The sequence below is a fragment of the Theobroma cacao genome, chromosome 6 (genome assembly GCF_053813885.1).
Source record: "Theobroma cacao isolate CCN51 chromosome 6, ASM5381388v1, whole genome shotgun sequence".
In the NCBI taxonomy this organism is placed as follows: Eukaryota; Viridiplantae; Streptophyta; class Magnoliopsida; order Malvales; family Malvaceae; genus Theobroma; species Theobroma cacao.
The window spans coordinates 23,909,656-23,923,041 of record NC_142644.1 but is presented as its reverse complement, the minus strand read 5'-3'; the positions used below and the strand labels follow the sequence as shown (position 1 = coordinate 23,923,041).

General features: G+C 35.2%; 2 protein-coding genes across 3 annotated transcripts; one reads left to right on the top strand and one right to left on the bottom strand.

Annotated features, from left to right (window-relative positions):
* Positions 1–820: 820 nt before the first annotated feature.
* Positions 821–9,319, top strand: LYK3 (protein kinase family protein / peptidoglycan-binding LysM domain-containing protein). 2 transcript variants are annotated; one of them, XM_007024255.3, is made up of 11 exons: positions 821–2,035; positions 2,885–2,962; positions 3,695–3,994; positions 5,257–5,402; positions 5,488–5,577; positions 5,681–5,786; positions 6,709–6,860; positions 6,949–7,046; positions 7,133–7,280; positions 8,219–8,326; positions 8,856–9,319. In XM_007024255.3, the coding sequence occupies exons 1-11, from the start codon at positions 1,423–1,425 to the stop codon at positions 9,018–9,020; spliced, it is 2,004 nt and encodes a 667-aa protein (XP_007024317.2). In that variant the 5' UTR covers positions 821–1,422; the 3' UTR covers positions 9,021–9,319. The 2 variants fall into 2 exon arrangements, with proteins under 2 accessions (XP_007024317.2, XP_007024318.2); XM_007024256.3 differs by lacking the exon at positions 2,885–2,962.
* Positions 9,320–10,403: 1,084 nt separating this feature from the next.
* LOC18596024 (2-oxoglutarate (2OG) and Fe(II)-dependent oxygenase superfamily protein) lies at positions 10,404–11,919 on the bottom strand. Its single transcript, XM_007024254.3, has 3 exons — positions 11,466–11,919; positions 11,097–11,350; positions 10,404–10,975 (listed from the first exon to the last, which is right to left on the bottom strand). Exons 1-3 carry the CDS (start codon positions 11,838–11,840, stop codon positions 10,615–10,617), a joined length of 990 nt encoding a protein of 329 aa, XP_007024316.2. The 5' UTR covers positions 11,841–11,919; the 3' UTR covers positions 10,404–10,614.
* Between the last annotated feature and the right edge of the window lie 1,467 nt (positions 11,920–13,386).

Genomic DNA, 13,386 nt, shown 5'->3' with positions numbered 1-13,386 from the left:
TTATTCCATGCCTTTATTTTTTCATCTTTTAATCAGTGAGAGGAATCGTTACAATCATAGAAAAATAAAAATTGGCTTTTTTTGTATTTATTTATTTATAAAAGAAGTAAAATAGTTAAATTATAATAAGATAATGCATGAAAATAAAATTTTCATAATATTTTTTTCATTTAAAACAAGAAAACATTATCTCATTTAATGGTATTTTTTTTTGCTCAGTCCCATTTAATGGTATTAATTAAGATGATATTTAAAATAAGCTATGTAAATTTTAAAAAGAGAGAAAAAGAATATTAAAGAACATAATTTACACATTTTTAAATATATCTTTTCTTACACTTTTTTTCCCATAATATTGTCTTATGTACATTATTTTTAATAATTTCATAGTAATATCATTTTTAAAAGAGTAAAAGAAAAAACATTTTAAATTTCTCTTATTACCCTTAACTATAATTGCTTTTATTTTGTCAAGTCAAGGGCTGAAAAGAAAAATTATAATCAATAAAATAAATATTCAAATATAAAAATTGTAACTTCATGCAAATTATAGACTTAATTAGAATATATATATATATATATATATATATATATATATATATATATATATATATATATAAAAATGAAGATCAACAAGCTTCGTATTGGAGTAGAGTGTGCTTTTGGCCCCAGTAAAACGGGGTTGAAATTAAAATAACGATAAAAGGGTAGTTTAGTCAAACAAAAGGGTGCCCAACCAAATATCTGCAGGTGGATGGCGCTTCCTAACAATTTCTTGTCTCCTTGGAAGTCCCTTTCTCTTTTTACAGTGAAGGACTGAATAGCAGTTACCAGAAGAGAGAGAACAAAACAGAACAAAACAAAACATGCTCTGTTTAGGGTCACTTCATTCCTTCCGACCTCTGCCCTTCAAACCACCTTAAGTACCACTTTCACTTCTTCCGCTTCTCTCTTTCCCACCGTTCAGGCTCCCAGGTTTCTCACATTCTTGCAAAAATCGTCCTGTCTTGTTCCCTCAAGTCTTTCGTTTTCTTCATTCTTTTTACTTCCATCTATCTAAATCTACCATTTCCTTTGACCCCTTCAAAAAAAAAGAAAAAAAGAAAAAGAAAGTAAAAGCAAGGATTTTTCTGAACTTAGCTATAGTTTCTTCACTGACCCTTTACGTTTATTGGTCAGAATTTTTTTGTTATAGCTTCAAATTGACACTTCTCGCTCTCCTTTTTTTTAAAGAAAGAGCTGAACCTTGCTCAAAGTTTGTTGAGTCTAATTTATGTTGAACCTTGTTCTTCTCCATCAAGTCTCAAATTTTCTTGTACTGGCTTTTTTTAGACATAGTTGCTTGATTAAAATCTAAAATTTTGACTCCCTTTTGAAACTTAATTTTAGCTCAAAGTTTCAATCTTTTTGAAACAAGAAACAATGAATTTTATAGGTTCTCACTTGTTGATTCTTCTGACATTAATCTTTCTTGTTCGTGTTCAAACCCTCCATGCCTTAGATTCCTCCCCAACAACACCCATGAATTGTACGGATACATCAAGATTATGCACATCTTTTTTGGCTTTTAAGCCACAAGACAACCAAACACTAGCAGTGATCCAGAGCATGTTTGATGTGTTGCCACAAGACATAACAGTTGAAGAAGGGGACAGCCATGGCTACATGTTCATCAAGAAGAACTGTTCGTGCTTAACAACAACCAAGAATTATGCCACAAACACAACTTTTACAGTGAGATCAAATGGCGCGTATGTTTATGACATGATTTTAGAGGCTTATGATGGGCTTGCGATGGTTCCAAATGTTACCAGGCCGGCAAGGGTTGGAGCTGTGGTGTCTTTGAGGCTGTTTTGTGGGTGTTCAAGTGGGTTGTGGAACTACTTGATGAGTTATGTGATGAAAGATGGGGATAGTGTGCAATCTTTAGCCAGTAGATTTGGGGTTAGCATGGATAGTATTGAGGAAGTCAATGGGATTGTAAATCCTGATAATGTCACTGTTGGTGCTCTGTACTATATTCCATTGAATTCAGGTTTGTCTTAAAATCATTAATCTTTTTTTTTTCCCCATTTTTGGATTCTTAATTTTTGATTGGAGAGGTTTCAAAGTTATAGGATTTTTGCATATGGAGGGCTTATTGTTTGGAGATATGTTTATTTAGGTTGTTTTTGAGAGATGGATTTTTTCTGATGTTGTTTCGCAGGATGATATTGACATAGTTTTTCAGAACTCTTATGTTTTGCAAATAGATTATGGTTAATCATGTTAATAAAATAAGATTTTATGGCCATCGTTTGTGTTAGTCTATACCTAGGTATATTAATTGGGGTCTTAAACTTGCTTAACACTACTTTAAGCTTTGGCTTGGTGTGGTTGAAAGTTTAACATTGCAGGTCAGATTTGGTTGTCCAAGCAATTGCAAATGTATTGAAGATCCGTGAAGCAGGCTTGGGATAGTGATAGGATAATTAGATGCCAATTGGTGATGAATTCAGTTCACTTTTTAGAGTCTGTAACCTACTTGCTTTATAAGTGAAGTCAGAATGTGAACTTTGAGGAAGATGCTAGTGCGAAAAGCATTTCATATATACAAACCATATCTATAATGAAAGCAATAATGAATTCATACACTGTGTGTAATATCTATGATTAGCATTAATGAGAATTTTTGCTTCATTATTCAGTTCCTTGAATTACAAGGCTATTAGTTGGTTTTGCATTATGCCTAGTGCCTGTGTGCAACTTGCAATGCAAACTGGGAGTAGTTCCCTTTTCTTGGTCATTTTGTTGGATTTCGCATACTTTTTAATTCTCTTACAAATTCTCTTCTTGTAACAGAATTTTTTAGATTTTTAGACTAGCTTGTTTATTTGTATTGCAGTTCCTGGTGAACCATATCATGTGGAGAATGACATTACCCCTGCACCTGTTCCAGCACCATCTGCTGACACAATATCAGGTCTGGATTGATAAATCTAAGTGAAGGAATTAAACTGAAGTGGGAATGATGAATAGGTTGTGATGTATTAATGCTATGTCATTGACTAGGTCTGTTTTTTAATGATGTCAACTAACAGCTGGCAAACATTAATAAAAAATGCTGTAAAATGTGTTTCAAAATTGAAATTTGCAAGTTTTACATAGCAATAGATGGTTACATGGCTTGCTGTCCAGATATGTGTATTCAAGCTCCTGTTTAAAGTGTATGTGCTGCTCATTCTTTCTGCCAAAAGTGTTTGCCAGTTCCTTTTTTTCTGTTACAATTGTGAGCTACTTCTGTTTTGTTTGATTGCATGAGTTACAGATGCATTTCTGGTAAACACTCAGTGAAAGGAGCAGCCTGTGATAAGTAGCTGTTTGCTTAATTTTTCTTCTGTTGGCAGCTTCCATAGTCGATTTATGTTGGAGCATCTAAGCCATGCAGTAAGCAGGCAGCAATTGTTTATCTTTAAACCTTTTGACCATTTGACATTGTTTTATTTGCTTTAGCGAGCTGTAAATACAATTCTGTAAGGGTTGAAAGTTACAGGCTTGGTTTTGTGAGATCCATAGTTTCAAATTGTGCAATTTTTGGCTTGCTTTAGCTTTTCTTGGAATTTCTAATTTTCTGAAGGTTATCTCTATTAAGCCTAAATAAAGGTGTCATTTTATTTGAGAAATATAATGTTATATCTTCTTTTTATTTTTGCAGAAATTCAAGTAAATCATAAGGCTCATGTGCCATATGGATGGATCATTGGGGGTTTTGGTGTTGGGCTTGCCCTCATTATATTAAGCATAGTTGTTTGTATTTCCTTGAGGTCATCAAGCTGCTTTGCTGAATCTCATGGAAGTCTTGCCAAAGATCCTGATGGCAAGAGTTCTCATAAATTTCACATTCTTCGGAAGCCAAGTTTCTGTTGTGGTTCAGGAAGATACATTTGTGGCAAATCTGGGAATTGGAACCAAACTAATGGTGAACCTAGTAACCACCAGATTACTATTCCAAAAGGTTATTACATTCTCGTATGTTTAATTAGTTTCTATTTTATTTGTTGCTAGCTGAAATACTGGCAAGGAAGTATATAATCATGCTAAACAAGATAGATTAATTAATCAAAACAAATAATAGCAAAACTTATAAGCCCTAGACCTAACAATCAGATCTAACATCGTACCAATCATTTTATGCATGCCAAGAATGTCGGGACTCATTATATCCAGGAAATGAAAGGCTTAGCTTAGTTTTCCTTTTGGTGTTGCACAAATCTGATTGCTGTATTCTTGGGCTTGCCAATCATTAATTCTCATATGCATCATTTTTCTTTTCCTTGTTCTTCTCTTTCCCTTTGGAGGTTGGGGCAGGGTGGATTCTTCTCATACACCAGTATAAAACATGGGACCGTATTTGGGTGTGACATGTTTCTTTTATCTATTGTTGTATTACTTATTTTATTCAGCAAAAGGTATATTTCTGTATGCATGCCCATATTTTACCGCTTCATTTGATTAATGGACTGTTTGATCAAGAAACCAAGAGTGCGGTAATAATCACTGTATAGTAATTGCAGCTTGTATTCTGTTCTAAGCCTGAAAATCATTATATCCACTAGCAATCTTTTCTTTCATATTATGGTAAAGACATGGATGCCTTCCATTCTCAATTTCTCATGTTGTAAAACCATTGTATCATTTCACTTTTGGCAAAGTTTGCTTGATACTGAACTGTTAAGGGAAAGCCTTCAAAGATAATGTGTTCATGTCTTAATTAAAGAAAGATCAGTCATGTCAAACTATAGCTCTTCAACTAGCATGTTCAATTATGACATCTTGCTTGGACAAAATAAATAACAATGAGCAATGAAAAATGAACAAGGTCTGGATTTTGAGATGCAACTACAAGTGACACCATCATCATCAAATGAGTCAATTCATGGTTGAGCTTCAGAGAATGGGCTCTGAACCTTTATTCCATGAAATATTTCCTCTTTTTGTTTATGAGACATTGCCAAGCACATGAAGAGAGGTTGCTTTGACTTGTAAAGTATTTGGGATTCCCTTTATTGTTCATCAAATCTGTTTGAAATAGTTGCTTTGTAGTCATGTTGTCTAAAATTTCTGAATTAAGTGGAAATTCATTTTGTCTTCCAGAAAATAGGCTTAACTTTAACAAGCAGGATAGAGTTGTTTTTATGATAACTCAGCTTGCTGCCCCTGACCGATCTCAAACATGGGAAGTCTAGTCTAACTTTGTTTACTTGTCCTCTCTGACAGCTCTAGGAACTGATGTACTTGATGTTGAAAAGCCTGTGATTTTCACTTATGAAGAAATTCTTTTTTCGACCGATGGATTCTCTGAGTCCAATCTTCTTGGTCATGGAACCTATGGTTCTGTGTATTACGGTCTCCTTCGTGACCAGGTTTGTTCATTTCTACCTGAGAATTTAGATAACATAACCTGAATAGTGAAGACATACTAGTAAGGTTTTTATTTGATTCTTTTAGGAAGTTGCTATCAAAAGAATGACTGCCACAAAGACGAAGGAATTTATGGCGGAGATGAAAGTTTTGTGCAAGGTTCACCATGCAAATCTGGTACTGCTGTCTGTATGATAAGCAATTGTTTAAATTGTGAAGGCTTGCCGCTCTTCAATTGTTCACTAACATTGACTCCCTTTTTTGTTTAATATTGTCAAAGGTAGAGTTGATTGGCTATGCTGCAAGTGATAATGAGCTCTTCCTTATTTATGAATATGCTCAAAAGGGTTCTCTTAGAAGCCATTTACATGATCCCCAGAACAAAGGTAAGATTATACCAGTGCTTTCTTGAGTTTTTATAATTTGTTTCATTTTTTAAAAATGAGTTATCAAGACTTCACTAGGTTGAAGGTTTGATCTCTGTAAAATTTGATAATTACTGTTTGTGAATTTGAAGCCAATATATTAATGCTTTTAACTAGTTGTGACGGAGCATATGTTCTTGATATACGGTTATAAAACTGCATAAGTAGTAGTGCTAAATTAGAATGATTATTGTCAATTATGGTGCCAATGTTGAAACATTGCTGATTGTATACTACCATGATGAATAAGAAACTAAAATAATCTAGTATGCTTGACCAATTTTCAAAATGAGGGGAAGCTATTCTCATCATCCCGAGGCTTCATGGGTTATACCAAATATTATCTAGTGGTAGCAACCTGAAGCTTGGGAATTGCAATGACCAAGCACATCCTATTCGTAAACAGGTAATTCCATAGGTTTGAGTCCTATTGTCTCAGCTAGTCCAATATATTGGCTCTTTCACGGGCTTGGCTTAGGCTATGAGCATTAATCATTGCTATTCCTGATTGCTTGGTTACTACTGAGTTTAAATTGAATTGTAAGCACAATGGTAAATTTTCAGTGTTGAAGCACTATAGAAGGTCCTGCTTTGTGCTTGGCTGGACAAAGAGGAGCCTAAATGCCACCTGCAGCTCCCTTAGAAATAGGATGCAGTTAGCTCCTATGCTTAACTTTTTGGCTAGAATATGAATTGCAACTTTAGTGTTCATGATAATTTTATTCAGCTCTTTTCTAGTTAGAATATGTTATTATCCCTCTTTTCTCCTTTTTTAAAACCTTTGAATGACATTCTATGAGGTATGCACTCTGGATGTGGGATCTTCTGATGTGCTGTATTATGTCTTGTACTGAGTCTTGACATTCATATTATTTATTTGAAGGTCATACACCACTATCTTGGATAATGAGGGTTCAGATTGCACTTGATGCTGCTAGAGGCCTGGAGTACATCCATGAGCATACTAAAACTCATTATGTTCATCGAGATATCAAGTCGAGCAACATCTTGCTTGATGGTTCTTTTAGGGCAAAGGTTCTAACACATTATATCCTGTTGGTTTTGTTTTGTTATTTAAGTGTGCATGAGCACATCTCACTGACTTCACTTTTACTCTAATTAGATTTCAGATTTTGGGTTGTCAAAGCTTGTTGGAAAAACAAGTGATGAAGAAGCAACAGCAACAAAAGTTGTTGGTACATTTGGTTATTTGGCACCAGAGTAAGTGATAATATTGTTAGTTGGCTACTGTCTTTCTCTGAGAGTTATTCAAAATTCTTAACTGTTCTGCTATCGGTATATTGTAGATATTTGAGTGATGGACTAGCCTCATCAAAAAGTGATGTGTATGCATTTGGTGTTGTTCTGTTTGAGACTATATCTGGAAAGGAGGCAATCATAAGAATGGAAGGCACCACAGTGAAAAATTCTGAAAGACGTTCACTGGCATCTATTGTGAGTAACATTTTAGCACATTCTAAGATGCATATTTTATTCCAATTCATAGACAGCATAGTGGTCTGTGAGAAATAATATCTTTCCTGAAACTAATATATAACATAAATTATAAATTCAGAGCATAATTTAGCCTTGCACATAGTTCTGAAGCTGAAGAATGAGAATCGCCAATAGACTAACTTGAGCACTGACAAATGATTTGGTTTCCTATTTTTTGGATGAAACTGCATTCTCCTCTGAAAAATGATATTCTTGTTGAATGTGAGACGGGTAGCTTATAGGTCTCCTCTTTTTTGCTTCCCTTTCATCTTCTAAGCATTAAAAAGTGATTCAATTGAGGTAGACACTGCTCTCATATCTAATGGTCCGGCATAAAAATGTATCTTGGACAAAATGAAATAAACATGGAGGAATGTGGCATACAGAAGAAGTTAGATATGGCATTTTTGTGTTCTGTAAAATTCTGTCTGGCTGATTGTTGAACTCATAGGGATGCTCAGGGCAGTTGTTACTTATAATAAAATTGACTAATCGAAAGCAAAATGAAAGGACACAAGCCATGAATTTTGATCTATTCCTACCTTTGTGTAACTATATCAGGATTGGTATCTGTGAAGCAGAAGCCTTGGATAGCTGAAGCTTATACTGTTCAATTTTGATGTATAGAGAGATGATGTAGCAGTTGAATAGTCTATTTCTGTTTGATGTATAGAAGTTTGAACAGTGAGATCATTTTAATTTGCCTTGTTGCTAACTGGGATGGAATGGAGGGGGTTTCTCTAGTGGTGTGAAATATAAATTGATATGTCAGAAGTTGATAGACTAATCTACGGAAGGAACATCTTTTTGCTTCTTTTCCCAAGTATGCAATGTTAGATGCTCCTTTATCGTGGCTTTCTCCAAATTATAGTATCTGTTAAATTGCAAAATTGCAGATGTTGGCAGCTCTTCGGAACACACCAGACTCAATGAGCATGTCAAACATGAAAGATTATATTGATCCAAATATGTTGAATCTATATCCCCATGATTGTGTCTTCAAGGTATATTTCTGACCTTGTTTCTTTTTATCATCTTTTCCTTTTTGACCTGGTATATGAAATGTGAAGCTTGCTGCTTTCTTGAGAAAAAGGCTAAACTATTATTGGACCTCTTCAAATACAAGGAAATGTTCAGGAAAAAAAATATTATCCATTTTTCTGGAAAGAATTGTAATGTAGATTGCGTTGATAAGTTAGCAAATTCTGATCATGCTTCCTCTTAATGCATTTCATGCATGAAGAGGAAGCATAATGTGTACAACAAACTGGACAGATTAATAATGGTCTAATGAACATTCTTGATTGCAAATCCCTTGTCATCATTTCCACATCTAGGCTAGATGACCATTTTTGTTAATGCTTTAAAGTATGAAGTTACATCGTCGACATTCGTAAAGCTGCAACATAAGCAGTTATGAGATTTTGGGATCCCTTATCCAAAAAAAAAAAATAAAGAAAAGAAGAAGAGATTCTGTTATTGCAATCACATATGCTTACTCACCCTCTAACTTTTTTCCTGTGATTTAATTAGATGGCTATGCTGGCAAAGCAATGCGTTGATGAGGATCCTATTGTTCGCCCTGACATGAAACAAGTTGTGATCAACTTGTCACAGATCCTTTTGTCCTCTGTGGAGTGGGAAGCAACTCTTGCTGGGAACAGCCAAGTATTTAGTGGTTTGGTACAAGGAAGATAGTTATGGAGCAGACATCCCCTCTCTATATACTTTTATTCTGTTGCTCCACTTTGTGCCCCCTTTCATCTTTATACTTATGTGTGCATAGTAGCAATTGATGTTCCAGAAAAGCAGTAATATGGTAGTAGTATTTATATAGCATTTTTTTTCATTTCTTTTCTCACTTTTCCCCTGTTCTATATGTTATATTCTTTGAAAGCTCAATTTGTGTGAAAAAATTTTGATGTAAAATGCCACGATGCAGTAAAAGAGTCGGCTGCTTTATAAACAAGCTATTTGAGTAGCTAGTTTGATGTCAATTTCTTCTTTTTATGACCTGGATTCTCATCTACTTCAGTTCTTTAAACTATTGCTTTATTATTATTATTATTATTATTATTATGAATACTAGAAACACACTCAACTCTTTGAAATACAAGCTGAGACTTGTGTGAGCAATGCAGGCTATGAATGTTTTGTGCCCACGTTATCTGTGTTAGTGAGCCTAGGAGCATATACCCATGTGAAGGTTTTTTCTCCATTCATGTCAGCAATACAAAATAAGAAGAGCTTATCTCGAAGCAGTTAGCAGGAATCATATTAAGTTCAACTCTTGACCTTTTTCATTATATCTATATGTATAATCCGTTGCCGTACAGCGTACCGCTCTCTGATGATTTTCATGAAACGTAAAACGGCTTCACAAAAAAAAGAGCCTCGGGCTTCGTTGCGAAGCATATTTTTTTATTTGAAAGTTAAACATAGATTCATTTCATATCAAAAGGGTTGATCCCAATTACACAAAAGGAGAAGGAACCTGACAAAGAAGCAGCCTAGAATCCGACTCAATAGTTGGCTTACAAAAAATTGGCCAGCAGCGACTTAATCTGTACAAAGAAATTGACAAGCAAATGTACATAGAACAATGCAAGAGACCACATTCAGCCCTGGAACAAAAAGAAGGCCGGGGAAAAGTAAGAAGAGAAAACATAACCGTTGTGGATGTTTCTTTCTGCAAATCAGTCTGAGTCATTCCTTATGACGGTCCATGCCTTATCATGAAGAAAGACGTTCAGCATGTATTCTCAACCGTTGAGGAGCCTCATCAAGAACACAGTAATAGAAAACAACAGGAAAAGAGGAGGCCACCACAGCCGAATCACACTCAAACAGCCACTGTAATAGTTAGGGGTAAAGACGTAAAAGATCATGAGTTCTGTCAACTCCTGATTTGGCAAGACTATCAGCAGTCTCGTTACCTGAAATATGCCTGATCAGCCAACCACCTGCAACTCTGTTTTTAAATGAATGAATTTGGAAGGCAAGTTGTCGCAGCTACCACGGGGCTTTACTAGGATTGGACGCTTCGAAGAATTATGTACAATATTTTGAGTACCATGGTGATTGGTGCACAAACTGGTGCAATTTCTGCTAATCAATTATTGATCTTATTGTTTTCATTAGTAGCACATCCCAAAACGGTTAAAGAGTTGCAAGATACAGAATAGGGCGTATTATACAAGGGGTAAGCTAGTAGAGCATCTAGTTCCCATTGCAGGCACAAAGTGGACATCTGCCACAGGGAGAAACAAGTAATATAGGGGCTTCCCCAATCCTATTTGCAGAGTGAGGCTAGTACACGTCGAGGTGGATCAAATGGTCTTCGAGAATGAAGGACAGCCCAATTATCTATCAGTAGAACATCTCCTTTCTTCCAAGGAATGGCAACACATTCCTCCTCAAGGATTTTCAGGCAGTCATAAATGATATCAGCCGGCAACGGTTTCCCATCCCCAAAAGTAACTGCCTTCACAGGATCATTCCTCTCATCTTCCCAGCCTGTGTAAGCAGCCACCATGCTATTGAACCAAATTTTGCGTTGCCTTGACTTGTCATATTTAACAGCTGGTATTGGACCCATTATCGTTTTCACTCCATCTCCAATCCATTCCAACTTCATGCCTAGCTTGGCAGCCCTACAACAAGTTTTTGTAAACAATTGTTAATCTCTAGTTTCCAAATTAAGCAACAAAAGCTTTGTTTAAGTACGAGTAAAAGTCATTTCATCCATTGGGAAAAATGATCAAATCCCCTAACCTTTCCTCGGCCACGCTCTTGTCTGTTGTCAGGAATGTGGATTTCCACCCACGACCAATGGGAGATGAGGGATCATCACCCTCGCCTAGTACCCTCGTATATATTAGTCCATGCTCCTCCAACCGCCAGACAAATTCTGGGTACTTGTCTTTCATTCTCTCATAGATAATGTGGCTTAGAACTATGGGAGTTTCTCCCCCACTTCCTGGCTCTACCTCACAAAAGAAGAACAATTTGGATGGGAATTCAGGAACCTGTCATCAAATAATTTGCGACAAAGCATGTCAAGACAGTTAAACAAGTTCAATTGACATCCAATCAACCATAATTTCCCATAAAGTTGAATACAAGTAGCAGAAAGGGACTTACCTGAGCCATCTCATGATGAAAAGGAATCTTTTGGTCGGCTGGTGATTCATTAGCAGTAAAAACACGACCAACAACGTTAGTCCGAGGAGCAGCCCCACCTACGTACGGTAACTCCTCGAAGCCAAAAGCCTCCACGACGTCGTTGAAGTCCTTGGCTGTCTCTACAGGGAACCCCCTGAAGAGTAGAGCTCCAGCTTTGAGCAACAAAGAGTCCAGAAACAGCTTCTGGGACTTGATGGCTTTGGTGAAAAGAGAGAGTGAAGAAGGGGTTGATTGTGGGTTTGGAGACAGAAGTGAAGGGAAAGTGAAGGAATTGTAGTGTTTTTGGTGATTCGGAAGCTGGGTTTCCATGAAGTATTGAACTTGGTCCGCCATGGTTAAAAGGCCACTTGGGAGGTTTTTTTTTTAGTGATACAGGTTTTTCCTGTAAAAAGAAAGAGCGTGGCGGGGACGCACCATACAAGGCCGTCGTATTGGTTTTGAACACTGTAGGGATGAATTGGACGGGTTTTGCGTCTAGGTTCAAGGTGGGCCGTGGTTAAGCTCTTTTCTGGATTATAGGTTAAAGACTTTAGGCCCGTTTCTTAATCCCGAGTCCAGACCCAAACCCAATTGAGTAACAAAGTATGGCCTCGGTTGAGAACATTTACAATTTACAAGGCCTTAGCTTATCTAATTGCCTTCAAAATTCCGAAAAAAGGAAAAAAAAAAAAAAACTATAGATGATAATTTATCAAAAATAATAGGAGTATCCAATTAATAGTAATAGAGAGAAGCTGTAGTATCATTACTCATTACCCAACCCAATCTCATCAGCATCTGTAAAAAGTCGCAACATGTTTATCATTTCTACTTGAAGCCAGATTTCTTCACTGATAACATCTCTTTTTAATCTAACCATTTTTCTAATATTGAATTATCTTGAGTAGCAGTACAGTGTGGGAAACTTCTTTTTCAATGTTATTATTGGTGCTTGCGTCACCCTGATTAGGTGTCACATAATGTAAGTGTGTGTTAATATGATTTTTACAAAATTTAAAAGATCTTACATGCAATCTTATTATTATTTTTTTTCTTATTTGTTTAATTAATTTTTAGTAAAATGTTTTTTTTTTCATTTTATAACACTTTAATTAGTTCTTCTAGATATTTGTTGGTATTGGGCCATTCAAGGCCGACTTTAGGTAAAGTCACCAAAACAGGGGTTTTAAGTTCCAAATTTTTATAGATCTCACAATTTTAGAATAATAATATAATATAATTATATTAAAAATATATAAAAATTAAGATAATAAATAAAATTTTTAATTATTCTCTCATACCTAATAAATATCTGTTTTCTCTCGCTTCCACATCTCTATTAATTCTCAACTATTTATCTCATTTTTCATTAAAAATAACTATTTATCTCACTTCCCATTAAAAATCAAAATAATTAACAAAATGACATATTTTCTCACTTTCTTAATTATGTGCATAATAAATATTAATTTTTTTTATCACTTCTCAATTCCCAATATGCTATTATTTCTCAACTGTCTCCTTTTTCCAATCAAAATAATATGATTCTAGTAATCTCCAATCGCTATATCTTTTTGTCTATATATAAAATCAATTATTATTGTAACATCCCACCCTTGAATGATAATTTAATAAAAATTATTTTGTTTATTAAGGTGAATTATGGGTGTTCGTATGTAAGAAGATATGCGAAATTGAAAGTGGTGACATGGGAAGTAAAATAGTATTTTAATAATAAATAATAAAACAAATAATATTAATTTTTATGTCAAGTGACAAAATACGACGTAATGTTGGAAGATAATTTTGAAGAGTTAGGTTTGATCAAAGTGGGGGAGAAAAAAATTTAAAGAAATAAAGTATTGGTGAGGCCCATGTGTTTTTACTAAATAGAGTATAA

Excerpts from the sequence above, each read along its gene's own strand:
- LOC18596024 (XM_007024254.3), bottom strand. The coding sequence starts at position 11,840 with ATGGCGGACCAAGTTCAATACTTCATGGAAACCCAGCTTCCGAATCAC. Across the intron at positions 11,351-11,465 it reads TTCATCATGAGATGGCTCAG|GTTCCTGAATTCCCATCCAA; the intron begins GTAAGTCCCTTT and ends ATTTGATGACAG. Across the intron at positions 10,976-11,096 it reads AAGAGCGTGGCCGAGGAAAG|GGCTGCCAAGCTAGGCATGA; the intron begins GTTAGGGGATTT and ends AACTTGTTGTAG.
- LYK3 (XM_007024255.3), top strand. The coding sequence starts at position 1,423 with ATGAATTTTATAGGTTCTCACTTGTTGATTCTTCTGACATTAATCTTT. Across the intron at positions 5,403-5,487 it reads ACGGTCTCCTTCGTGACCAG|GAAGTTGCTATCAAAAGAAT; the intron begins GTTTGTTCATTT and ends TGATTCTTTTAG. Across the intron at positions 5,578-5,680 it reads AGGTTCACCATGCAAATCTG|GTAGAGTTGATTGGCTATGC; the intron begins GTACTGCTGTCT and ends ATATTGTCAAAG.